General features: G+C 43.3%; 1 protein-coding gene across 1 annotated transcript; it reads right to left on the bottom strand.

The window, feature by feature from the left end:
- Window positions 1–406: 406 nt before the first annotated feature.
- Window positions 407–26,967, bottom strand: SYAP1 (synapse associated protein 1). Its single transcript, XM_036439672.2, has 9 exons — window positions 26,667–26,967; window positions 17,920–18,038; window positions 16,774–16,840; window positions 12,731–12,804; window positions 11,216–11,355; window positions 6,310–6,455; window positions 3,637–3,695; window positions 3,053–3,200; window positions 407–675 (listed from the first exon to the last, which is right to left on the bottom strand). Exons 1-9 carry the CDS (start codon window positions 26,842–26,844, stop codon window positions 548–550), a joined length of 1,059 nt encoding a protein of 352 aa, XP_036295565.1. The 5' UTR covers window positions 26,845–26,967; the 3' UTR covers window positions 407–547.
- Between the last annotated feature and the right edge of the window lie 699 nt (window positions 26,968–27,666).

Genomic DNA, 27,666 nt, shown 5'->3' with positions numbered 1-27,666 from the left:
TATCCAGGGCAAATTTCTTGATGTTTATGCCTTTAAAATCAACATGAATATTTTATCTTTTAGCCTCCAGATGGGATTGTAGAAAATACTTAACAAGAAAACAGTTCCAAAAGTGCTTCCTCTTAAGTTCTTTGGTACTATTTGATAATTTTGAGTTATCAATCCATTAAATACTTTAACATAAGAGTTATCAACAAAAGTGCAACAAGAAGTACAAATGTTTAGAAAATCACAATTGAAGATTTTGATCTCAAGGAAACAGAATTCTAAAATTTTACTTGTGTTTCTGTAGCTAAGATATCAATATTGACCCTAAGAACATCATCTCTAAATTTATATTAAAGAAATATTACATAAAACATCCCTTTTTAATACTTAGGATAATTGTTCTATATATCTCTTAAAGAAGAGGCAAGTTTCAATGTGAAAAAAGAATAATTTTGAGCTTGATAGTTATACTCTTTTGTGCCTTTTGATTCAGCGAGGGTTACCAGCTAGAATTTAATGTCAGTTACAGAATGTTAAGGATTCTTACTTAAGTAAACAGTTAATTATCTTCCTGCAGCAATTTCTCTATTTCTTTATCCCAGTTTTCATCTCGTTTCTCTGATTCTGCCACCACTTCATATTCTTGAAGTTCCTGCTGTAGTTCTTTTTCCCAATCTGTAGAATCCTCTAAAAGAAACAGATGAGAAGGAAGAAGATTCTCTCTGAATTTATCATGTTGGCTTTAACAATTCAGTCAGCTATAATTACATTACCTGTGGAAGTTCTAGCCATGATCATTTTGGTTATCTCAGGCTTCCTTCATAGTAAAGAGAAATTATCAAAAGATAATCTTATTGCCGAGACCGGTTTGGCTCAGTGGGTAGAGCGTCAGTCTGCGAACTGAAAGGTCCAAGGTTCGATTCCGGTCAAGGGCATGTACCTTGGTTACAGGCACATCTCCAGTAGGGGGTGTGCAAAGGCAGCTGATCGATGATTCTCTCTCATCGATGTTTCTAACTCTCTATCTCTCTCTCTTGCTCTCCGTAAAAAAAAAAAAAAAAAAAAAAAAAAATCAATAAAATATATATTTAAAAAAAAAATTTGTTAACTGTAGAACCAAAGGTATCGGATGTTCTCAGTAGATTGGGGGTATTATTTCACTTTACCTAGACCTCTGCTTTTCCTTCAATTTAACTGGATAATTGATAATATTTGGTTGCTAATTAATTTCTACCATTAACAATGATAATGATAGCAAAGACAGCGAACATTTCCTGAGCACTTGCTAAGTTAGGCACTGCACTAACCATTCTCTACATATCACTCTTTTTTTCTTCCTTAGAATAATCCATGGATTAGATAGCACTGTTAGGTACATTTTACAGATGGGGAAATGGAGATGAGAGGTGAAGGGATTTGCCCAAGATCACACAGCTTGACAGCAAGATGCACGTATGGTACCAGATGTGCGGGTTCCACAGCATGTGCTTCACCACTTTAGCAGCAGTCTCCCTGCAGCAGGGGTGGGGGACGTCTGGCCCGCGGGCCGTATAATAAGGCCCGCAAAATCATTTGATCTGGCCCTGCCAAGGCAACCGCAGGTAGGACTGGAAATTCAATAAATCTAGGAGCTTTTCTCATAGCAACATAAATTTAGTGAATTATTTTAAGTGAATGATGTTATAAATATCCAAATGGCCTGAGAGTGACAGGAAGCCAGGCGATCTCTTGCTGAAGCCTGGCCCCTTGTGTAGGCTCCATCTGAGCTCTCACAATTGTTTTCCATGTTGAGATGTAGAGCTGCAACTTTCCACTTGAACATTCAATATACTTGTGTGTATGCGTGTACCTATGTGCATATGTATGCAAAGAACAAAGCATCTGCAGTGCAGTGTTATAAAACAGGGTGTAACTGTCCTTGAGGAACTTACAATTGTGCTGGGAGCCAAGACTACTGTAGAGAGGAATATTAAGTGGCCCAAATTACAAGTAGGGCAGGGATTCAGAGAAAGAACAGCTCTCTGGAACAGCCAGGAGCCAGCCTTTGAGAGACGGGCCAATTTTTTGGCCGGTGCTCTCTGCACAGCCTATAGGAACAGCCGATTCCCTGAATTTTAAGTCTCAGAAGGCTTCAAGGAACAGTTTTCATCTAATGATGGGCCCAGGCCTTTGCCTTTTTTTTTTTTTTTTTTTTTAATGAAATATTTTTAGTTGATTTTTACAGAGAGAGGAAAGGAGAGGGAGAGATAGGTAAACATCGATGAGAAGGAAGACATCGATCGGCTGCCTCCTGTACACCCCATACTGGGGATCTCGCTCACCACCCAGGCATGTGCCCTGACCGGGAATCGAACTGGCAACCCCTTGGTGCATGGGTCGACACTCAACCACTGACCCACACCTTTTTTTTTAAAAACTACTTTAGTATTTTAGAGGCAGCCTGCTTCTTCCCAGAAGCGATGCTTTTGTGGCACACTGCAGCTAGTAAAAGAAGCTTCTAGAGAGAAGCATAAACCTAAGGAGGATGCCTGCTTTTAAAGCAGAGCGCCAGAGGGCAACATCTCCATGTGACAGGTGTACTTGTTTCTCCTCCAATCCTCGGGCTGAGAGGCCTGGGATGCATCACCGGGCCTGTTTCTCCTCTCTGAGCTTCTGTGCGTGATTAGGGGAGAGGGGTGTGAGATCTGGTCGTGTGTGCTAGAATCCTTCCTCTAGTGAACAGAGAAACAATTCCAATGCAAAAGTTATAGCATTTTTAAAATATATATATTTTATTGGCTTTTTACAGAGACGAAGAGAGAGGGATAGAGAGTTAGAAACATCGATGAGAGAGAGAATCATTGATCAGCTGCCTCTTGCACACCCCCTACTTGGGATGTGCCCGCTACCAAGGTACATGCCCTTGACCGGAATTGAACCCGGGACCTTTCAGTCCGCAGGCCGACGCTCTATCCACTGAGCCAAACCGGTTTCGGCTTACAGCATATTTTTGTACACCTGTGTCATAATAACGACCGACAATAAACATGAGAATGGGGAACAGAGCAGCTATTTTGTTTTGTACCTTCTAGTACGGGTGTCTCCTCCTGCTTTTTGTCAAGTACAAGCTGCTCCATTTCCTTCCTCAGATCCTCCTGGTCTATGTTACAGGCATCAAAGGCATCACTGACAAACTCAGAAACGCCGGGGCTGGTAGAAATCTCCTCTTCATCCTGAAATGCAACAAAGCAGCTCTGGCAACAGCTTTCTAAGAGACATTTATAGCCTAGACCTCTTGTTCATGGTCACCCCTCAGCTTAATACAGCATAATTTTCGTTTCCTCCCTCTGCTGACCCAATAATCACTGCTCTCCAACCTTCTCACCTGCACAGTTGATTGGTGACGAAACAAGTTACAGCCTGAATCTACTGGGTTCAATCACAGTAAGGATCACTCCAATCATTCTGTCCAATCCCCAGTGAGCACACCTAGAATGATTTGTGCCAGGGAATTGCCTCAAGTCTAAGCTGTAGGTTCTTAACTATACAAGTACCCGACCCCTCTTCTTCGGAGAAGACCTGTATTTATTTGAAATAGCATCTCAGACAGTTAACACAATGACTTATTTCCAGACATCAACTACTAGGTACAATGTAAAACTGTATTACCTCTTGAGTTTTAAGCTGAGATTTGATTACGACAGGTGGCGTTTTGGGCCGTACTGCCTCTAAGAAGTAAGAATAAGAGAGACAATAATTGCTTGATTCAATTCTGAATACACAAAATAGTAACAACTAAAAAGTCAACAAGTTTAATGATACTAGATAACTTACAGGAATGAACTTTTGATGTTATGTTTTCACTTTTTACATTATTATAAGAAACTAGCCAAAACCGGTTTGGCTCAGTGGTAGACCGTCGGTCTGCGGACTGAAAGGTCCCGGGTTCGAGTCCGGTCAGGGGCATGTATGTTGGTGGCGGGCACATCCCCGGTGGGAGGTATGCAAGAGGCAGCTGGTCGATGTTTCTCTCTCATCGACGTTTCTAACTCTCTATCCCTCTCTCTTCCTCTCTGTAAAAAGTCAATAAAATATATTAAAAAATAAAATAAAATAAAACCGAATTAGTGCGCCAGTAGCTCTCTGCGGGGCCTGGCCACTTGGTGCCCTCTGCCCAGAGGCCCACCCATGGCCAGGTGCAGAACGCTTGCCTTGTTGTCAGGGTGACAACGCAAGCATAACTCCCCCTCCCCCGCCCCACGCCTGCTGCCCAGAGGCCCTCTGGGACCAGGGTGGAATGCTTGCCTTTGTCACCGCGGTGACAAAGCAAACATTCTGCCAGGCTGCTCACACTGCCCACTCTCAGTGGCTGGCCCTCTGGGACTGAGGGACTTCAACAGGAGTGAGAGGACTGGGCGCCGCCATCTTGTGGCTATGGGCACTGCTATCTTTGTGATGGAGTGATGGTTAATTTGCTTATTACCCTTTTATTAGATACAACAGCCTGGTGAAACCATCCCAACCTCTTTCTTTTGGGGATATTTTAAACATGTCATCATATTCGATGCCCATTATACAAGCTTGACAGCAGGAAATAATTTTTTGTTTTTTACTTCAGTGTTAGCAAAATCCATTTGAAGGGTAGTTCTGCTCTTTCTTTTAGGATAATGAGAATTAAGTAATTTACCAAGTTTTCCTCTTGTCACAAATGCTGGAAAGTTCAAAGTAAAGTGCAATGCTCAATCACAGCTTCTCCTTTTCTCATGGTTACTTTTTGCCAACTTATAAAACTTACTAGATATACAGTCTTTAATGAGCCCTGTCTTATGCCCCTTTTGTTACATAGGCAGTATTTGGTAAAATTGTATTTTCCAATAAAATTAATAAAAGGAAATACAAAAGAATGACAGACACTTGGATTCATATAAACATCTATATGTAAAATGCCAACTTTCACTGTGCAGAGCAATTTCTTAACTTTTTTTTTTAAATATATTTTATTGGTTTCTTACAGAGAGGAAGAGAGAGGGAGAGTTATAATAGAAACATCGATGAGAGAGAATCATTGATCAGCTGCCTCTTGCACACCCCCTACTGGGGATGTGCCCATAACCAAGGTACATGCCCTTGACCGGAATCGAACCCGGGACCCTTGAATCCGCAAGCCAATGCTCTATCCACTGAGCCAAACCGGTTTCAGCTGTGCAGAGCAATTTCATTACATAAGTGGTCTGAACTACCCAATCCTTAGGACACACCACTATGCATAATTATTTTAAATTCCATGAATTTCTTACACCTATGGATGAAGACAGGTAAGGGCATGGGGTGAAGTTGGGAATCAGGTGGAGGAGAGCTATGGGGGAGAGGGGGGGGGGGAAGGAACACCTATAATAATCTGAACAATAAAGATTATAAAAAAATAAAATAAAATTCCATGAATGGAAGTGTCTCCAGTTGTAAATAGTACCTATACAAAGCAGATAGTCATAAAATGTTAAAAATAAAACAAAGTTGCCTAGCTGGTGTGGGTCAGTGGTTGAGCATTGACCCATGAACCAAGAAATCACTGGTTCAATTCCTGGTCAGGGCCCATGCCTGGGTTTCAGGCTCCATCCCCAGTAAGGAGCATGCAGAAAGCAGCCAACCAATGGTTCTCATCAATGTTTCTATCTATCCCTCTCTCTTTAAAAAATAAATAAAAACATATTAAAAAGATGTACTTACTTTAATTATTCTTACAGACATTAAGACGTCATTGCTGATATTAAATCATTCCCGAACAACCAGAGGTAAACTGTCACAATAAGAGTCAAATGTGTAATTTAATGGCGCCTGGCTTTGAGCTGGGTATTTGTAACTTGGAGTGGAATGGAGCTTAGTTCTGCTCTACAGAGTACAGCACTGGGAAACACTGGGTTGAATGGAATACTCCGTGGTTGAGTGTGGAACCATAAACAAGGAGATTATAGTTTGATTCCAGGTCAGGGCACATGCCTGGGTTTGGTTCTTGACCCCAGTACAGGGTGTGCAGGAGGCAGCCAATCAATGATTATCTCTCATCATTGATGTTTCCATCTCTCTCTCCCTCTTCCTTCCTCTCTTTGAAATACAAACATATTTCAAAACAAAACCTGAGGAATAAGAAAAAGATAGCAAAGTAAAGTTTGGTGAAGACTTGTCAGTTAGGTCAGAGAGAGCGTTATCTTCTGGAGAGAAGAGTTTTCCTTTAGATGATGATGACATTTCTGGCACATACAAGATGACAAGCTCATGAGGGTGTCTACATTAAGAATATTTTAAAAGTAACTCTGCTTTTCACAGCAAGTTCTCTGAAGATACCTGTCAGTGGCAACACATCGTCTCTGCCAAGGCTCTTTTCTTTTCCGGCAGCCTGCTGCTGGGCGGCCAGGGCGGTGAGCTGGGCTGACTGCTTAATCAGGGACACGCGGTAAAAGTAGTTCCTCCAAAATACTTCTTCCTTCACGCTTTTAAAGACAAACAACAACACGTTTGAGCATGCAGGCACACAGATGCATGCAGGGCTTATTTCTTGAATGGAGATTGGAACAGATGATTTTTAGGGGCATTAGCAAATCTAAGGGGGGGGGGCTCCAAAAAGTTCTTATTTGCTTACTGTTTTTGTTTGCTAATATATTTTTATTGATTTCAGAGAGGAAGGGAGAGGGAGGGAGAGAGAAACATGAATGATGAGAATTATTGATTGGCTGCCTCCTACCTGCCCCCTACTGGGGACTGAACCCGAAACCTGGGCATTTGCCACAACCAGGAATCGAACCATGACCTCCTGGTTCATAGGTTGATGCTCAACCATTGAGCACGACCATCTGGGAAACTGGAAACAGCGCCAGGACCCACCCATTATTTGCTGTTCGCTGAAGAATTAAGAGCGTGCAAGCAGTGAAAAGAAAGGATTGTGGGTGTTGTTCCTTATGAGAGGTAGTGTCTGGTAGCTTGCAAATAATTAGCAATCTGTAGGAGTTAGCACCGAGGTGGGAGATGGTTGATGTTGCAACATGTGAGTCTGAACTGGATCCTTTCGCTAAAAAAGGCATTACTGGGACATGTGGTAAAACCAGAATAGCGTCTGAGAATTAAGAGAGTAAAAAGCCAAAAGTGACATTTCCTGATTTGGGTGGTTACATAGAAGTTATGCAGAAAAATCCTGTTTGTAGAAAATGCACACTAAAGTAATCATGAATGATGGAGCGTCAGAATGACTCAGAAAAAAGTTCTTTAGACTGTGCTTCTCACCTTTCTATAAATTTGCTGATTTATAGAATCATCCCCCAAACCAAGGTCAGCCAAGGAACAGCTTTGGAGACTTGTGGGATGTGTGTGGTGTTTTTTGTTCTTGTTTGTTTGTTTGTTTGTTTGTTTTGCCTGGAGGAGTTGTTTTAATTCTAAAAATGCTTTGCTAGTAAAAATGACAAGAGTATACGAGAATGTCTCTTTACCTCCTGCTTTATTAGAAGGTTCTGAGAATGGGGGAATATCAAGGAAGAAAGTCTGACAGGAAAACTTGGAAGGAGTAGAAGAAAACCAGTGAGAACTAAGAAAACACTGAGGACCGGGCTTGTGAATGAGGACAGGATATCAGAACGCAGGGTGGTCACATCGGTAAATAGCTAAACTGGGCCAGGAAGCTAGCTTTTGAAGTGCCACAGGCAAAATGCAAGATTATTTCCCCAAACCAGGCCAGGTAACAAGCTGACATGATGCTAGATACAGCCATCTTCTCTTTCATTAATCCCGCCAACATTTTAAAAAATATATATATTGTATTGATTTTTTACAGAGAGGAAGGGAGAGGGATAGAGAGCTAGAAACATCGACCAGCTGCCTCCTGCACACCCCCTACTGGGGATGTGCCTGCAACCAAGGTACATGCTCTTGACCGGAATTGAACCTAGGACCTTTCAGTCTGCATGCCGACACTCTATCCACTGAGCCACACCGGTTTCAGCTAATCCCGCCAACATTTACGGAGCGCACCTGCACCAGGCCCCATGCTAGGTGCTGGGGGGCGGGTTAGGGATGGATAAGACAAGTTGTCAACACAGATGCTCACGGCTATAAGGACCTCTTACTTGCTCAGTTCTGACCACGTGCCAAGAAGCATTTCCCAAACTCATGTGGCCTTAGAAGTCTCTCTCTCTCTCTTTTTTTTAATAGACCCCTCCTTTTGGGGGGGGCTTTCATTTTTTATTTTATTTTTATTGATTTCAGAGAGGAAAGGAGAGGGAGAGATAGAAACATCAACGATGAAAGAGAACCATTGATTGGCTGCCTCCTGCACGCCCCCCGACTGGGGACCAAGCCCACAACGCAGGCATGTGCCCTTGACCGGAATCGAACCTGGGACCCTTCAGTCCGCAGGCTGACGCTCTATCCACTGAGCCAAACCGGTTTCAGCGAAGTCTCTTTTTCTTATAGCACCTGTGGGAAGTAGTCTGGCAGGAGGGAGACTTGGTGTAATAGCAGTTAGTAAGGACTTCTAGCCGACTACAAGTTTAGCGTAGAAATATCAGTATGCTACCGCTGCTGGAAGAGCTAAGGAAGTCTTAGGCTGCACACAGATTCCCTACAGTGCTCTCTTCTGCAATCAGACCACACTCCATACCCACTTCGGAAAACTTCCTTTCACAAGGTAATCACGGGAAGATGAGGGGTACACAGACTTAGACACCCGGGGAACAAATGCAGGACCTAGGGCAGTTACCGGGGTAAATTCAGGGGCCTTACACCATAATACCACAGTCATACAAAAGTGAGGTTAACTTTCCCATGAGGTAGTGAGCAGCCTGAATATTTCCTCTTTCTTTTTAAATATATTTTATTGATTTTTTTAACAGAGAGAAAGGAAGAGAGATAGAGAGCTAGAAACGTCGATGAGAGAGAAACATCGACCAGCTGCCTCTTGCACACCCCCTACCGGGGATGTGCCCGCAACCAAGGTACATGCCCTTGACAGGAATCAAACCTGGGACCTTTCAGTCAGCAGGCCGACGCTCTACCACTGAACCACCCGGCTAGTGCTCAAGGTCGCTTTTACTTCTGAACTCTAGGAAATGTCCAAAATAAACAGTGTAGCCAAAACCAGTTTGGCTCAGTGGATAGAGCGTTGGCCTGCGGACTGAAAGGTCCCAGGTTTGATTCCTGTCAAGGGCATGTACCTTGGTTTCGGGCATGTTCCCAGTGGGGGATGTGAAGAAGGCAGCTGATCAATGATTCTCTCTCATTGATGTTTCTAACTCTCTGTCCCTCTCTTCCTCTCTGTATAAAATCAATAAAATATATTTTAAAAAACAGGGAAAAGCCATTGCCGAGAAGGGTTTGGCTCAGTGGATAGAGCGTTGGCCTGGGCACTAAAAGGTGCCAGGTTCGATGCCGGTCAAGGGCATGTACCTTGGTTGCGGGCACGTCCCCAGTGGGGGGTGTGCAAGAGGCAGCTGATTGATGATTCTCTCTCATGGATGTTTCTAACTCTCTATCCCTCTCTCTTCCTCTCTGTAAAAAATCAATAAAATATATTAAAAAAAAACACACAAAAAACTACACTTCAGTGGACTGAGTGTCATACCACGCACCAAGAGATTAGATTCCCGGTAAGGGCACGTGCCCAGGTTTTCGGGCTTGATCCCCAGTAGGGGGTGTGCAGGAGACAGTCAATTGATGTTTCTCTCTCACCGATGTTTGTCTCTCTCACCTTCTCCCTCCCTCTCTCTGAAATCAGTTAAAAACCCACCATGCCCGAGCTGGTTTGGCTTAGTGGATAGAGTGTCGCCTGTGGACTGCAGGGTCCCAGGTTCGATTCCAGCATGCCTGGGGTTGCCAGCTCGATCCCTAATAGGAGGCGTGCAGAAGGCAGCCAATCAATGATTCCCTTCCATCATAGATGTTTCTATCTCTCTCTCCCCTCTCCCTTCAATAAAAATATATATTTTTTTAAAAACCACCATATTTTTTTTTAAAAAAAAAGAACTGCTCTTCATGTCCTCAGAGAACAGCAATACACTGCACCCATACAGTAAGAACATAGCGCTAGAAAATGGAACACTCATATTGCTGACTCTGGAAATGTGACCCTCAAAACCTGGGACTGGAATTAGAAAAGGGAGGAAGAGCCTGTGGTGGCAGAGGGGAGGAGAAGAGGGCTGACGGCCAGCACAGCAGACGTTATGCTTGTGCTGGAACTTTAGGGGCAGGCAGGGACCTGGGGAGGGGACAGTGCCTCTGGGCAGAGGAGAAGCCTCAGGTGGGAAAGAGGACAAGGACAGTGCTGCTGGGGAGCAGAGCAGAGCAGGGAAGGCAGCAGCCGGTCCTGACGGGCCTCACGTTAACTTAAATGCTCTCTACCTTCTAAACCACATGTGTCAAACACAAGGCCCACGGGCCAAATCCGTCCCGCCAGGCCTTGCAATGTGGCCCGCACCGTGTTGTCATCACTGCACTCCGCTGCGTTTCTATCACAATGACAGTTTATGACTGTTCAGTAAACCATTCGGCCCGCGATTTAGGCTGGATTTTAGATTTTGGCCCCTTCTCTGATTGAGTTCGACACCCCTATTCTAAACAGAGATGAAAGAGCACATCTCACATCTCAGCTTCAGCCCACATTTCCCAAAAGTCCACTCTTCATTCTGACTCTATGGCACCGTGTGTGTGTGAGTGTGTGTGTGTGTGTGTGTGAGAGAGAGAGAGAGAGAGAGAAAGAGAATGATGCTGAAGGGCCACAGAGAGAGAGAGAGAGAGAGAAAGAGAGAGAGAGAGAGAGAGAGAGAGAGAGGGAGAGAATGGTCCTGAAGGGCCACAGAGCCCATTTTTATGAAGAGAGTCTGAGACTTTCCTGGCTCCTGTTCCATAATTCTCCCCTCATACTGTGCACACTACCAAGACCATTAGAAAATCCACATACAGCCCAGTCAGTATGGCTCAGTGGCTGAGCATCGACCTATGAACCAGGAGGTCACGGTTTGATTCCTGGTCAGGGCAGTGGGCTCAATCCCCAGTAGGGGACATATAGGAGGTAGCCGACCAAGGATTCTCTCTCATCATTCATGTTTCAATCTCTCTCTCTCTCTCTCTCTCTCTCTCTCTCTCTCTCTCTCTCTCTCCCCCCCCCCCTTCCTCTTTAAAACCAATAAAAATAGTTTTTAAAAAGCAAGAAAATGCGAATACACGTTTCATGAGCAGCGCCCCTCAGGCTCGCGAATCCAGTGCTTACAGTTTAGGAACAAGGGCGAATCGCATCCTGCTCAGCAGTTCATCCTCCTGGAGCATGACCAGGGCCACGGGATACATCTGATCAAAGTCGAAATGAAACTGCACGCCGATGGGAGGGTCACGGAGGAAGTTCCTCTTGTCCTTTGATGCAAAGGGGAAAAACCACAGAACACAATTAATATGTACCGATGCATCACTGATTTGATGAATATTGAATTCTCCTAAAGACTTCACTGCAGAGTCCAATGAGCTTGTTAACCTGTCCACTTAAGAGAGAGCAGAGAGCCGGGACCGGTTTGACTCAGTGGATAGAGCGTTGGCCTGCGGACTGAAGGGTCCCGGGTTCGACTCCGGTCAAGGGCATGTACCTTGGTTGCTGGCACATCCCCGGTGGGGGGTGTGCAAGAGGCGGCTGGTCGGTGTTTCTCTCTCATCGGCATTTCTAACTCTCTGTCCCTCTCAATTCCTCTCTATGTAAAATCAATAAAATATATTTTTAAAAAAAATTTACAAGAGAGAGCAGAGAAAGGCCGATCTTTTCACATATTTTTAAGTCTCAACTGGAGAGCCTTAAGGAAATTCAATCCTGCGATTAGTTGAAATGATACAGTTCGAAGTCATACGAACACGTTTGTTTTAATGGGCACTGATAGGTATGTGAAAACTAGTGTAGATGATGTTAGACACGTTCTAACTCAAAACTGAAGTCAGCTAACCACGGTGGTCATATCAGAAAAGCAAGCCTGGCCGGCGTGGCTCAGTGGTTGAGTGTCGACCTATGAACCAGGAGGTTACGGTTTGATTCTAAAGTCCCAATTTTGTGGGCTAGCATATAGAATTTTATTTCTTTGAATTTCAGTTTCAAATACATACAGCAGTTAAGAAGAAACTTAAAATATAATTAATCTCTTCATTCAGAAGAATTAGAATGCTGTCTAGAAACTCTGTATGATAGCATATATTAAAAGATTATTCATCTTAATAACAAAAGCATTCTTTTAAGGATGAAAAAAAATGTTTTTGCATAGGGTTTTCTATTCCATGAAGAAAAAATAACTCATGGAGAAACAAATGAAAAGTTAGTGAAAAAAGCCAGGCAGGGTAGCTCAGTTGGTTAGAGAATCATCTGAAACTCCAAATCTGTAGGTTCGATCCCTGGTCAGGGCACACATATAAGAACCAACCAATGAATGCATAAATGAGACAACAAATCTCTCTCTTTCTACCCCCTTTCCCTTCCTCGCTAAAATAAATCTATAAAAGTTATAAAAAAAACCTGGTGGAGGGGGGGCGGAAATGAGGAACATTTGTAATAATATGAACAATAAAGATTTATTAAAAAAAAAAAGTTATAAAAAAAGTTATATAATAAAAAAAAGTTAGTGAAAAAAATAGTGGAAGTTGATACATATATTCCTAACAACTTAAAAGATTTGAAAAGTTGTACAGAAGAAAAACATCTGCTAAAAATAAAATTGTGATACGAATAAAACACAGAATACCACAAGATACTTACAGCTGATAAGGCCAAAATCTGTTGTTGAATTGTTTCTTCATCGTTACTGTCAACCCACGGGGGCACTGCTGCTTCTGAAAGGTTTAACAGTCAAAAAGAAAACAAACAAACAAACAAGTTACAAGGGTTACTCTGCAATTGGGGTTTGAAAAAATGAGCAAGTTTCCATACAACCATTTTAGCAAATTACTAATGAGTTCCAAATGACCATTCATCATAATTTCCAGACTTTTATTTGTTGTTAATCCTCATCTGAGGATATGTTTCCATTGATTTTCAGAGAGAGTGAAAGGGAGTGGGAGAGACAGAGAGATGTGAGAGAAACACATCTATTGGTTGCCTCCTGCACGTACCCCGACGAGGGCTGGGGAAGCTGAAGTGAGGTATGTGCTCTTGACTGGAATCAAACCTGGGACCCTTCCAGTCCGAAGGCCGATGCTCTAACCACTGAGGAAACCGGCTAGGGCCGAAACCGGTTTGGCTCAATGGATAGAGCGTCGGCTTGGGGACTGAAGGGACCCGGGTTCGATTCCGGTCAAGGGCATGTACCTTGGTTGCGGGCATATCCCCAATAGGGGGTGTGTAAGAGGCAGCTGATCGATGACTCTCTCTCATCGATGTTTCTAACTATCTCTCACCCTTCCTCTCTGTACAAAATCAATAAAATATATTAAAAAAAAAAAAAGAAAACTGCCTAGGGGATTATTCCCAGACTTAATGCATAAGTCTTAAGCATGTATGCATTTGGTAAAAAAAAAATAAAATAAAAAATCACTTGAATTATACAGTGAAGAAATTGTGCAACACCTTGACCAAAATCAATATCACCATAGAGAGAGACATGGCCATTGTGGGCCTCCAAATGTGATACCTTGAGAAAGACACATTATCTAAGCAGTATTCTGGCCAAAAATGCATAATCTGCATCTAATTATAATCTAATCACAAGGAAGTATCATACAAAACTCAAATGAGAAATGGTCTATTAAATAATAAAAAAGGAGGGGTATTCTTCAAAACCACTAATGTCATAAAAGACAAAGAAAGGCTGTGGAAATGCTCCAGATTAAAGGAGACTAAGATATGTGACAAGAAATGCAATCTTGTACCCTGGACTGGATGCTATGTTCAGGGGGGAAATATATAAAGGATTTTATTGGGTCAATGACAAAATTTGAATGTGAGTATTATATAAATGTTAAATTTCCTAAAGCTGGAAAACTAACAATCTGGGTAGAAGGTATACGGGTATTTTCTGTATTAGTTTTATTGTTGCAACTTTTTTATATATTGAGATCATTTCCAAATAAAAGTGTTTCTTTTTAAAGAGATTTAAAAATATATGTTTATTGATTTCAAAGAGGAAGGGAAAGGGGGGGGGGAAAGAGAGAGAGAGAGAGAGAGAGAGAGAGAGAGAGAGAGAGAGAGAGAGAGAGAGAGAAACATCAATGATGAGAATCATGGATCGGCTGCCACCTACATGCCCCCCACTGGGGATGGAACCAGGAACATGGGCATGTATCCTGACCAGGAATCGAACCGTGACCTCCTGGTTCATAGGTCAATACTCAACCACTGAGCAGTGTCGTCTGGGCCCAAAAAATAATAGTTTTTATAAAAAGTTAATGTACTTGTCTCATGAAAAAAAGTTTGATAAGGAGGCTGCAAGATAAGAAGTTAAGAACCGAGACGAGCCGAAAACCGGTTTGGCTCAGTGGATAGAGCGTTGGTCTGCGGACTGAAGGGTCCTAGGTTCGATTCCAGTCAGGAGCATGTGCCTTGGTTGCGGGCACGTCCCCAGTGGGGGGTATGCAAGAGGCAGCTGATCGATGTCTCTCTCTCATCAGTGTTTCTAACTATCCCTGTCTCTTCCTCTCTGTATAAACTCAATGAAATATATTTAAAAAAAAAAAAAAAAAAAAAAAACTGAGCTGAAACTGGTTTGGCTCAGTGGATAGAGCGTCAGCCTGTGGACTGAAAGGTCCCAAGTTCGATTCCGGTCAAGGGCATGTACATTGGTTGCAGGCACATCCCCAGTATCAGGTGTGCAGGAGGCAGCTGATCGATGTTTCTTTCTCATCTATGTTTCTAGCTCTCTATCTCTCTCCTTTCCTCTCTGTAAAAAAATCATTAAACTATATTAAAAATAAAATAAACTATTTGGAAAAAAAAATGGAGAAAAGGGTTGACAGGAGTGAAAGCAAATGAAAGAAATGGGCAAAATCAGAGGCAATGGACAATGGGGCTGGGATCAAATCCTCTGAGCCGTTAGAAGCGAAGTGCTGGAATACAACGATGCCTTCCACCCTGCCTGTGTCTCTGGGGCTCACAAGAAAATGATTACAACTTAGCACACTTTTAATACCAGATGACAAATGGCAACCACCTGGAGAGGTGAGTCCCACAGAGTTTCTGGGGTGACTTAGGAGCCCATCTTAGACTAGCAGCCACTTAGAAAATGTCAATCCCGTCCCAGCCAGTATGGCTCAGTGGATAGACCGTCAGCCTGTGGACTGAAGGGTCCCAGGTTTCATTCCTGGCAAAGGGCACATGCCTGGGTTGTAGGTTAGATCCCCAGTAGGGGGCGTGCAGGAGGCAGCCGATCAATGATTCTCTCTCATCATTGATGTTTCTGTCTCTCTCTCCCTCTCCCTTCCTCTCCGAAATCAATAAAGAAATATATTTTAAAAACAAACCCAAAAACTGTTACCCTGGCTTGTTTGGCTCAGTGGATAGAGTGTCAACCTGTGGACTGAGGGGTCCCAGGTTTGATTCTAGTCAAGGGCATGTACATTGGTTGCGGGCACATCCCCAGTGGGGGGTGTGCAAGAGGCAGCTGATCGATGTTTCTCTCCCATCGATGTTTCTAACTCTCTATCCCTCTCCCTTCCTCTCTGTAAAAAAATCAATAAATATATTAACAAAAACAAAACTGTCAATCCCTTGTGTTCCTCATCCCCCTTAAACAGTGCAGACTTCTGATCACCTCTCTTCATGTTCTGACACACTTTTCATTGAGAAGGTCACCTATTCTTATGGTTTTTCCACAACCTGACTAATAACCTGTATCTGTAGATGGAATCCTTCACGCTTCAAACAAACTGTTATTGGATCCTGTTCAGTTAATATAACAGAACTTTCTGCAATGATGGAGATGTTCTAGATCTGCATTGTCCAATATGGAAGCCACTAGTCCCATGTGGGTACTGTGACCAAGGAATGAAATTCCCTGAGATGCTCCCTGCATTCCCTTCCCTGATTTCGTACCTAGGTCAATTTAATCCCTCCCGTGAATCGCTGTTGAGCTAATTTGCATAGTTTATTTGTCCCAAAGAGCTGCTTCATACTTTTGAGTTTACTAAAGCATAACAATGCCTAAAGGGCATTGGCCACGGGACTAACTGGTTCTGTTTTGAATCTGTAGCACTGCCCAAATGGAATGAATTATTTGACCCTACTTTTGCCAAATTCAATGACATGAGGCCAGTTTTGTGTTTGAACACCATCAAAAGGCAAAAGTAGATATTTTTTAAAAATATATTTTATTAATTTTTTACAGAGAGGAAGGGAGAGATAGAGACCTAGAAACGTCGATGAGAGAGAAACATTGACCAGCTGCCTCTTGCACACCCCCTACCGGGGATGTGCCTGCAGCCCAAGGTACATGCCCTTGACCGGAATCGAACCTGGGACCTTTCAGTCTGCAGACCGACGCTCTACCACTGAGCCAAACTGGTTTCGGCAAAAGTAGATATTTTGAGATTTTTGTTAACTGCCAACATTTAATAAGCATTTGTCAGTAAATAAATGTACTGCTCCTCAGAGGCGCCATCACTGGCTGACCTTCCCCACCATCCCAGCCGTGGGGAATGATGCCTTTCTTCCTTTAAATCCTAAAGGTTTATGGGTTTGTGCTACCCAAAGAATGGAAGCCATTACTTACACATTTCTGCATTCTCAGGGCCTTATCATGGTGTCTGGTAATAAGTGCTCAATAAAATTCGGCAGGTAAGTAAGTCGTGTACAGCAAACCTATACTATACCTGATTTCTTGGTATGTTGCTCCTCAACAAATTTTTTCTGTTCCTTCTGAAAATCTCCTATAATGGTCTGTTAAAAAATACATAAAGTGTCAAATTACCTTGAAAATGTTATTATTAGGAAAGAACTACATTCAAGATTTGTGAAGTCTATTTGAGATATTTTATTGATTTTCTTCAAATAAAAATGCTAAAAAGGTGATAGTTCACCCTATCTAGAAGAGGGCATTGTCAACATTTTTTAATTTCAAGAATACAATCTCCTTTTATGATAAATTATCTTTTCAAATGCAAAAGTAAAATGAGTTAAAAACTGAACTTTTGTGTTATTCAAAAAAATAAAATAGGTTAAATCTCATTCTAACAAATAGTACATACAAGAAAAGTATCTAAATGACAAGCTAAAGTTTAACTGATGACCTCCTTAATTCAAATAATTACCAACATACATAAAATTCACCACTGTAAAAAAATGAACAAAGTCAACCCATTAGAGTTTTAAAAGGATTGTTACTAATGGGCTAAGACTTTAAAAAATTAACGGGGGGGGGGGGGCAATGTTAAAATATGTACACAGATAATAATTTAATAAAAAATTTATTAAAATAAAATAAAATATTAAAAATAAATAAATAATTAATTAACCAAATGATAAAAAGCATAAATATATTCTGAAGTGTAACAGTTGAAAATTAAACTCACAATATGAAAAGTTTAATATTACTCAAAAAGTATCAACATACCTAGACTACATAAAAACCAAGGTTACTTAAATCAGATCATTCATATCAAAGCTATTTTTACACAAAAAGAGAAAAATTCCAAGAATCTCAACTATTAATATTTTTATCAGAATAAGATATCCTAGCCTGGACGGTGTGGCTCAGTGGTTGAGTACTGACCCATGCACTGAGAGATCACTAGTTTGCTACCCAAGTTATTGGCTGGATCCCCAATAGGGGGCATGCAGAAGGCAGCTTGCAGGTATTTCTCTCCCATCGATGTTCTCTAACTCTAAAATCAACAAAAACATACATATTTTTTAAAAGAATATGCTTTCCTATTTGAATTAATAAAATTCATAAGAAAAAAAAGGATATTAGCTAATGAATTTCATAAATTTCTACTATCAAAGATATTTAAATGTACCTTATCGATGATGTCATCTATTTTTCCTTCTTCTACTGATTTCTTTATTGAGTGTGCTGTCTCAGCAACTGATTCAGTTATCTTTTTTGTAGCAGCAGTTGCGAAGTTAAATAAATAGCCTATAAAGAATAAAAAGAAGAGTTTATGCTCCATTCTAGTACAATGGTTACTGTATTTATAATTTCTCCCTTAAAGAGTTCTTTCAAGAATCTTAAGCCATAGGGCATGTTCCTTGTTAATTAGAATCTCTTTCAAAGACTCTTAGCAAAGGTTCTCCCCCAGCAACTGTTTCAAATTGTCTTGTTACCCACCTGGTGTGGCTCAGCAGTTGAGCATCGACCTATGAACCAGGAACTAAGGGTTCAATTACTGTCAGGGCACATGCTCAGGTTGCAGGTTTGATCCCCAGTAGGGGGCGTGCAGGAGGCAGCTGATTAATGATTCTCTTGCAACGGTGATGTTTCTAATTCTCCCTCTCCCTTCCTTGATGAAATCAATAAAAAAAATATTTTTAAAAACATTTATTTTAGCATAATAATCTTAATTCTCAGATTTTAATAGCTCCATGGGTGAAGTATTGTACATGATATACACTAAACACAGAGAAAGCAGTTATTGCCCCCAAGGAATGGCCATTTCTAAACGAACAAAAAACTTATAGACAACCACAGGAGCACAATTACTAGCATCCATTAAACAGAGGCACTCAGAGAAGGGAGGAAGTAGAGATTGGACTGGATTCTGAAGTCAGAGGGAGAAGGAAGTGGGAGAGTATGGCAAGAGATTTTCAGGTAAGAAGCTCATAAAGACAAGAAGTGGCTTATTAATTTGCAAAGAGATAATCTGACACCACGTTAAAGACAGTTTTTATTAACTAGTTAGTAAAAAATTGAGACTAAAGTAAGGAGTTAACAGGATGTGCTCAGCTAGTGGCTCAGTGGTTGAGTGTTGATCTATGAACCAGTAGGTCACTGTTTGGTTCCCAGTCAGTGCATATGCCCAGATTGCAGGCTTGATCCCCACACTGTGAGGAGTGCAGGAGACAGCAGATGAATGATTCTCTCATCATCATCATCATCATCATTAATGTTTCTCTCTCCCCCTCCCTCCTCTCTGAAATAAAACACACACACACACACACACACACACACACACCTACACTGATAAAGTAAAAACAAGTAAATTGACCATGCTGCACTGACACCCACCAGCCAATCAAGAGGGAATATGCAAACTAGTAGGACAAAGATGGCAGCAGCCCTGACCCCTAACCCCCCCCAGCCATGGAGCGGCTGAGTGGAGCAGGATGGGGCAGGACACCTGCTACGAGGGGGAGGGTAGGGGGTGGAGGGAGCCAGTGCGGAGCGAAGACTCTAGCCAGAGTCAACAAGAAGCTTGCAGACTCCTACTGGAGCCAAGGCAGAAGGCAGTGGCCAGAGCGATGGCCTGGGTCCCAGGTGCCAGAGGAAAACCAATGCCGGCAGCCAGGTGAAGAAAGGCCTATTGCATGAATCTTCGTGCAACAGGCCTCTAGTATATATATAAAGTTAACAAGAAGTAACAGGAGTACAGTGTCCACTTCGGGAACTTAGGCACAAGAGAGGGTCTGAGCCAAGGAAGAAAAGGAAGTAAAACATCTGTGAGTGAGCACGCCTCCAAAACCTTATGGAAGATGTGAGAAGAACGGGAACATTGATCGTAGTCATTTTATCTTCATTTTCATTGTCATTTTTAGTCTCACAACCATCCTGGACAGTAGATATAATCTGTCCAGTTTACAGATAGGGAAGCCAAGGCTCACAAAGGAGAAATGATTTGTCCATTGTGACAGAGGCAGATCTACCCACTGACTGCCTAGCCAATAGCCTATCACCTTCCACCTTGCCAAAGAAACCCCAATTTGATGAGTGCTCTTAAAACCTGGGGGTGGTTTTGGGGACCCTGGACACAAGCAATCAAGGTCTTCTCATTAAGCCTGTTTGTGGGACTTTCTATCATTTGGAGCTGGATTTTCTGCAATTTGCAAACGATCCTATATACTAAAAGCCTAATATGCAAATTGACCAAATGGCAGAACAGCTGGTCGCTATGAGGTGCACTGACCACCAAGGGGCAGACGCTCAATGCAGGAGCTGCCCCCTGGTGGTCACTGCGCTCCCACAGGGGGAGTGCCACTCAGCCAGAAGCCGGGCTCACAGCTGGTGATCACAGCGGTGGTGGCGCCCACCACTGCTGCAGGCGGGTGGTAAAGAGTGAAGGGTCCCAGACTTCGAGAGCCCTGGACTGCGAGAGGATGTCTGACGGCCAGCAGGTGGACATCCTTAGTGATGCCACGGAGGAGGGAGAGGCTCCTGTCACCACCACTGCACTCACCAGCCATGAGTCCTGCTCAGGGCTTCTGGCTGAGCCATGCTCCCCTTATGGTAGCTCACTGACCACCAGGGGGCAGCTCCTGCATTGAGCATCTGCCCCTGGTGGTCAGTGTGTGTCATAGTGACTAGTCATCCCGCTGTTCGGTCAATTTGCATACTAGCCTTTTATTATATAGTATAGGATGGGATCCAAGCTTTTGACCATTTGTACTGCCCTCCTTGTAGTAAATCTTTGTCATTAGAACTGAATTAGGGATTTTACTTCTTTTCAAAGTAGACATGTATTTTCCTATGTACACACTAACTTTTGGAGTCTTCTTAGCTGCACTTTCCATTCAGGAAAAAAGGAGGGTGGCCTAATTAACACAGTTCCACTACAAATATCGGGTCTAGTAATAATTAATGTCATTTTTAACATTCGTTTAAAATCTTGCTTGGCGTTGACTTGTATTGACATAACCTTCAAACACGTGGTATCTACAGAACGTGTGAAGTGCAATTAACAAGTTTTGCTTGAAAAAGTTTGTGTTTGGTTTGGTTTTTGTTGCAAAACTAGGGCTAAGAAGATGGCGGATGAAGAGCATATTCGGCACTGCATGCTTTACGAGTTCCAATTAGGAAGAAAAGCAAGTGAGGCTGCAAAAAACATCTGTAGTGCTTTTGGTCAAGATGCAGTTAGCGCCAGAAAATGCCAGCGTTGGTTTGAGAAATTTCGCGAGGGAAATTTTTGGTTAGATGACAAGAGTGGTCGAGGCCGTGTGTCCAATTTTGATCAAGAAGCTCTTAAAGCTCTTTTGGTGCAAAATCCTCAAATTACCCAACAAGAGCTTGCGACAACTTTAAATTGTTCACAAAAAACAATTTCCAATCAATTGCGTGCACTTGGCAAAGTCCAAAAGTTTGGAAAATGGGTTCCTCATGAGTTGACCGACAACAACCGTAATCAAAGAGTCACAATTTGCAGTTCGCTCCTCTCTCGTCAAAACCGTTTGCCGTTTTTAGAGCAAATTGTTACCAGAGATGAAGAATGGGTGCTGTATGTTAATTTGAAAAGGCGGCCTCAATGGTTGGACAAAAATGAGGCTCCGCAGCCCACGCCAAAACCTGACTTGCATGCGAAAAAAGTGATGTTGTGTGTTTGGTGGAATTTTAAAGGAATTCTTCATTATGAACTTTTACCATCTAACCAAACCATTACAAGTGCAGTGTATACTGCCCAATTGGAAAGGTTAGCCCAAGCTTTAAGAGAAAAAGAACCCGCGCTGATTAATCGGAAGGGCGTAATTCTTCACCACGATAACGCACGACCGCATACTGCAAGAATCACTGCTGAAAAACTGCGCCAGTTGGAATGGGAAGTTCTCCCTCAACCTGCATATTCTCCTGATATTGCCCCTTCCGATTACCATTTGTTTCGTTCTTTGCAAAACTTTCTTCTTGGAAAAAAATTTAATAATGAAGAATGCCTCAAAAATGCATTGACCGAACTTTTTGCATCAAAATCACAAGAATTTTACAACAGAAGGATTAAAATGCTTCCTGAGCATTGGGCACAAGTAGTAGAAAACAAGGGCAACTATATTGTTGATTAAATTTTGTTGTATTGTTTAAATAAATTCGATTTAAAAAAGTATTAGAAAACGACATTAATTATTACTAGACCTAATACTACTTTTCCAATGGGAAGGTACAAGAACTGGCTTTTCCTTCATGGGCATTGACTGGTCTTAGGGAAGGTTTTGAAAAAGCCGACGCTCATCTTTGGCCACCTCCCACTTATTTAAACTGTGTGAATAACTCAGATATTCGATACTCTCAGAGGTACCATTTTTCTTTTTTCTTGTTAATCCTCTTGAGGATAATTTTTCCCATTGATTTTTTTTTTTTTTTTTTTTTTTGAGAGAGTGGGAGGGAAAGAGACAGAGAGAGAAACATCGATATGAGAGAGACACAGATTGGTTGCCTCCCGCACATGTCCCAACCCAGGGCCTGGGATCGAGCCTGTAACCGAGGTACTTGCCCTTGAACAGAAATGAACCCAAGACCGTTCAGTGTGTGGGCCGAAGCTCTAAGCACACTGGCTAGGTACCAATTTTCTTTTCAATTAAAGAAAGAGTACAGATAAAGCTCTAATTTGGTTGACTTTAACAAAACCACACAACCACTTTGTAAGTTACTTTGGGGCATGGGCCTTCAGGAAGGCAGAGAGAAGTTCTTCAGTTAGTTTCCTTATAAAGTGTCCTCCTCTGGAATAGGTGCCATAGGCGGTCCTAAGTTTATCTGGAGGGAGGGACAGGATGGGAAGATCTGTTTTTGGGCAAGAAAATGGAATGTAGGCCTGGGTATCCACTGTTAACCCGTGAGGTGCCTAAATTTATAAATAGGTCATCATGAACTAGAAATATTTAGAGTCCAATTTTTTTCTTTCTTTCTTTCTTTTTTTTTTTTTTTTTTTTTTTTTTTTTTTTTTTAAATATTTGTACTGATTTCAGAGAGGAAGGGAGAGGGAGAGAGAGATGGAAACATCAATGATGAGAATCATCGATGGGCTGCGTCCTGCATGCTCCCCCACCAGGGATCGAGCCCCAACCTGGGCATGCGCACTGACTGGGAATCAAACCATGATGACCTCCTGGTCCTTAGGTCAACGCTTAACCACTGAGCCACGTCAGCCAAGTGAGATATTTAATTTCAGTTTTCAAAACAAGGATGGGCCCGGCTGGTGTAGCTCAGTGATTGAGCATCGACCCTTGAACCAGGAGGTCACGGTTCGATTCCTGGTCAGGGCACATGCTGGACTACAGACTCAATCTCTGGTAGTGGTGTGTACAAGAGGCAATGGATCAATGAATCTCTCTCACCAATGTTTCTCTCTCTCGCACCCTCTCCCTTCTTCCCTGAAATCAATAGACATATTTAAAAAATAACACAATACAAAAAACATAGATAGGTCTTTTTAAAGATAATATACCTTGCCCTGGCCAGTGTTTCCTAGTGGTTAGAGTGCCAGCCCAGGCACCCAAGGGCCACGGATTCGATGCCTGGTCAAGGGCATGTACCTGGGTTGCAGGTTTGATCCCGACCCTTGTTGGGGTGCCCGTGGGAGGCAACCTATCAATATGTCTCTCTCACATCATTGTTTCTCTCTCTCCCCTTCCCTTCCTCCCTTCTACTCTCTCTAAAAGAAAAAACAAGGAAAAAAAATATCCTCGGGTGAGGATTAAAAACAAAACAACAAAACAAAAATAAAGATAATATACCTCTTATGATCAATATATAGAAATAACAAACATCTGGTAAACTCTCTTGGCTTTCTGAAGGTTTGAGTATAAAATAGAACCTGTACATCTTTTTAACAGTTACATAAATATTAGAGCTAAAGGAACTTGCATTTATATGGAAACTTTAAATTCACAATGCGTGGGGACATGGAAAGGGGGGGAATATTACTATCTAACCTTAGCTTCCCCAAAGATCAGGAGAGTCTGGTGAGAAAAGAGATCACAGCATTATACTTCAAAGTAGACATCCATATTGAACACACATTTATTTAAAAAGTATTCAAAAGGAAAAGAAAAAAAAGTATTCAGAGGTCTTTAGTACTAAATACAAACATCAAGTTTTTAATAAAGCCCTCACATCGCCCTAACCGGTTTGGCTCAGTGGGTAAAGCGTTGGCCTGCAGACTCAAGAGTCCCAGGGTTGATTCTGGTCCAAGGGCATGTACCTTGGTTTGGGGCATATACTCAGTGGGGAGTGTGCAGGAGGCAGCTGATGGATATTTCTCTCTCATCGATATTTCTAACTCTCTATCCCTCTCCCTCGCTATGTAAAAAATTAAAAGCCCTCACAAAGTTTTCAGAAGCCACTTTTTAAAATATATATATTTTTTATTGATTTCAGAGAGGAAGGGAGAGGGAGAAATAGAAATATCAATGAGAGTATCATTGATCAGCTGCTTCCTGTTTGCTCCAGCACTGGGGATCCAATATGCAACCTGAGCATGTGTCCTTGACTGGTTTCAAACCTGGGACCCTTTAGACTGAAGGCTGATGCTCTATCCTCTGAACCAAACCAACTAGCAGCAGAAGCCACTTTTGATACCTTCCTTTAAGATAAATGAAAATGGCCCAGCCAGTGTGGTTCACTGGTTAAGTGTTGACCTATGAACCAGGAGGTCACAATGATTCTCTCTCATCATTGATGTTTCTCTCTCTCTCTCTTCCTTCATCTCTGAAAAAAAAAAAAAAAAAACATTTTTAAAAAATGAAAATGGGCCGAAACCGGTTTGGCTCAATGGATAGAGCGTCGGCTTGGGGACTGAAGGGACCTGGGTTCAATTCCCGTCAAGGGCATGTACCTTGGTTGCAGGCATATCCCCGGTGGGGGGTGTGCAAGAGGCAGCTGATCGATGACTCTCTCTCATCGATGTTTCTAGCTCTCTATCTCTCTCCCTTCCTCTCTGTACAAAATCAATAAAATATATTAAAAAAATAAATAAAATAATAAATAATAAAAATGAAAATGGTTCTCTGTGCTATAGGAAAGCAGGTAAATCCCCATACCCTACTTTTGCTAACTTTTATCTGTGCCAACTGCCTAACATAACCTTTCTGCTCTGGTCAAATTCATCTTCTCACACCTCTCCAATACTCTAAGCTCTTCCTAGTTTTCTACACAGGAAAAATTCACTCCCTCTTAGTGATTCTATACACAGGACTTAGTTTTATAACTCTATGCACTGTTTGGGCCCTGAGACAGATTATGTACCGCCATGATTTCAGGTTGTCTGTTTTCCCCGGCCCTCCCCTTTGAAGTAACATTTTTGAATGTATAGAGCCTTTCCTATTCAAATATGTGTTTCTCCACTCTCAGGCTCCTGCCTCCCCTAGCGCTCTTGTCATTTAGATTCTTTTTATTTATTTTATTTTATTATTTTTTAAAATACATTTTATTGATTTTCTACAGAGAGGAAGGGAGAGAGATAGAGAGCTAGAAACATTGATGAGAGAGGACCATCGACCAGCTGCCTCCTGCACCACCACCACCACCACCCCCCCCCCCCCCCCCGCACTGGGGATGTGCCCACAACCGAGGTACATGCCCTTGATAGGAATCGAACCCAGGACCCTTCAGTCCGCAGGCTGACGCTCCATCCACTGAGCCACACCAGAAAGGCAGATTCTTTTTAAATGCTTGCTAAATTTAATACCTACCTGCCCGTTTGGCTCAGTGGACGGAGCGTCAGCCTGCAGACTCAAGGGTCCCAGGTTGGATTCCAGTCAAGGGCATGTACCTTGGTTGCGGGCACATCCCCAGTAGGAGTGTGCAGGAGGCAACTGATCCATGTTTCTCTCCCATCGATGTTTCTTCTCTTTCCCTCTCCCTTCCTCTCTGTGGAAAATCAATAAACTATTTTAAAATAAATTTAATAGCTACCTTTGCTGCAGTTCTCCCCTAGTGCTGTCTGCTTTAGGGTCTTCCTTCTCAAAGACGTTTTCTTTGATTAAGTCCGCTAAAGTCTCTCTAAAATCAGAACTACTGGAGCATGTGTTTATCTTTCAAGCCTACTTTTACCCTCCTCCCTACTAGACAGTAAACTCGCAGAGAGCACGGGCTTTGAAATTAGATCTAGGTCCAAACTCCACTTACTATGACAATAACTGAGGGTGAGAACTCTAGGCTTGTCTCCCAGGTCACGGGGCTTTTTAACAGATGAAAAAAGATAAGGTTCATAAAACATCCAGTACTGAAACTGGAACGCCACGGACAAAACTTGGCAGCTCCTCTCCTGCCTTAAGGGAAAAGGTCCCATGGCACCTAAAAAGGAGACCAGCCTCACGGAGGCCAGTACCTCTTCCTCAATTAACTTCCGAAAACACGTTCTGCCCTGAGGACACAAAGTCACTCTTTCCAACCCACCCAAGCGCCTTGGGTGGTGGCTTAGCTTCGCCTTTTCAAGTCCGGCCCGTGGAGTTGGATATCTTTTTTTTTTTTCTTAACTATATCTTATTGATATTTTACAGAGAGGAAGGGAGAGGGATAGAGAGAAACATCGATGGGAGAGAAACAGCGATCAGCTGCCTCCTGCACACCCCACAAGAGGGGAGGGGGGGGGGCTGTGGAAGTTGGGGAGCTGGACAAAAAAGATCCCTTGTCCCCCCGAAAGCCCTTTCTGCGGCTCTGCCCCCGATGTCTTCCACTTTGTACGGGGACATGTGTCACGATGTCACGAGGAACTTGGGGTTCGGGATCTGACTGCCGGATGGAGCCCCGGCTCTGCCCGGGTCCCCACCAAGCTCTCCCAAGGGGATCGATCGACAGACACCCCTTCCTCCCACCCCGACACCTTCCACCCCGACGCGGGCGACTCACCGCCGAGGTCCTTGGCCTGGTGGAGCAGCTCGCTCTCCGCCGGCTCCGCCGGCTCCGCCGCAGCCTCGGAGTGCGGCTCCGGGGGGGCTCCTCCCGCCGGCGGCCCGTCCCCTTCGACCGGGCGGCCGTCCGCCACCGGCTGCTGCAGGCCCAGCCAGCTGCTCAGGCCGCGGAACATCCCGCCGCGGGCCCGGGCCGGCCGCCGGACACCAGGGCTGCGCCCAGCCCCGAGCGCACAAAGCCGTCTCCCGGGGACACGGCCGGAAGTGGGACCCCGCGGCCCGTCTAGCCGCCCCTCCGCCTCTATGACAGCTCGGACGCCGGCGCGCGCGTGTCACTTCCGGCCGAGGCCCCGCCCCCGGCTCTGCGTGTCGTGAGCTGGCGCGCGCGTAGAAGGCGGACAAAGGGCTTTTCCCACGGCGCTGGCCGCGCCCCCTGGCCCGCGTCTCCGCCTGGCAGGGCCGACCCGGCCGTGCCACCGGTGGCTTCGGCGCTCTGAGCGCCTGGGGTGGCTTAGCTTTGCCTTTTCAGGTCCTGCTGGACCGGACCGTGGAGTTGGATTCTCTCTCTCTCTTTTTTTTAAATAATATGTTATTGATTTTTTACAGAGAGGAAGGGAGAGGGATAGAGAGTTAGAAACATCCATCAGTTGCCTCCTGCACACCCCCACCCCCCTTGGGGATGTGCCCACAACGAAGGTACATGCCCTTGGCCGGAATCGAACCCAGGACCCCTCAGTCCACAAGCTTACGCTTTATCCACTGAGCAAAACCGGTTTCAGCGACTTGGATATATTTAGCTTCCTTCTGAGATTGAATCAAAACTAGCCTTTTCACCCCCCCCCCCCCAAAAAAAAAAACACAAAAAAAACACACACACACATACACACACACACACAAAAAAAAACCTAGCCCAGAGCCTCTAGGTCCAAATACCAATTTACTGGGAATACAGAGGCTGGAGGGGAGTGTTAAAGGATACCACGGGATGCAGGCAACAT

The sequence above is a fragment of the Pipistrellus kuhlii genome, unplaced genomic scaffold (genome assembly GCF_014108245.1).
Source record: "Pipistrellus kuhlii isolate mPipKuh1 unplaced genomic scaffold, mPipKuh1.p scaffold_m20_p_16, whole genome shotgun sequence".
Classification (NCBI taxonomy): Eukaryota; Metazoa; Chordata; class Mammalia; order Chiroptera; family Vespertilionidae; genus Pipistrellus; species Pipistrellus kuhlii.
The sequence above is the reverse complement of the archived record's forward strand: the minus strand, read 5'-3'. Positions and strand labels throughout refer to the sequence as shown.

Excerpts from the sequence above, each read along its gene's own strand:
- SYAP1 (XM_036439672.2), bottom strand. The coding sequence starts at position 26,844 with ATGTTCCGCGGCCTGAGCAGCTGGCTGGGCCTGCAGCAGCCGGTGGCG. Across the intron at positions 6,456-11,215 it reads TTCGCCCTTGTTCCTAAACT|CGTGAAGGAAGAAGTATTTT; the intron begins GTAAGCACTGGA and ends TGTCTTTAAAAG. Across the intron at positions 3,201-3,636 it reads CTCAGCTTAAAACTCAAGAG|GATGAAGAGGAGATTTCTAC; the intron begins GTAATACAGTTT and ends GTTGCATTTCAG.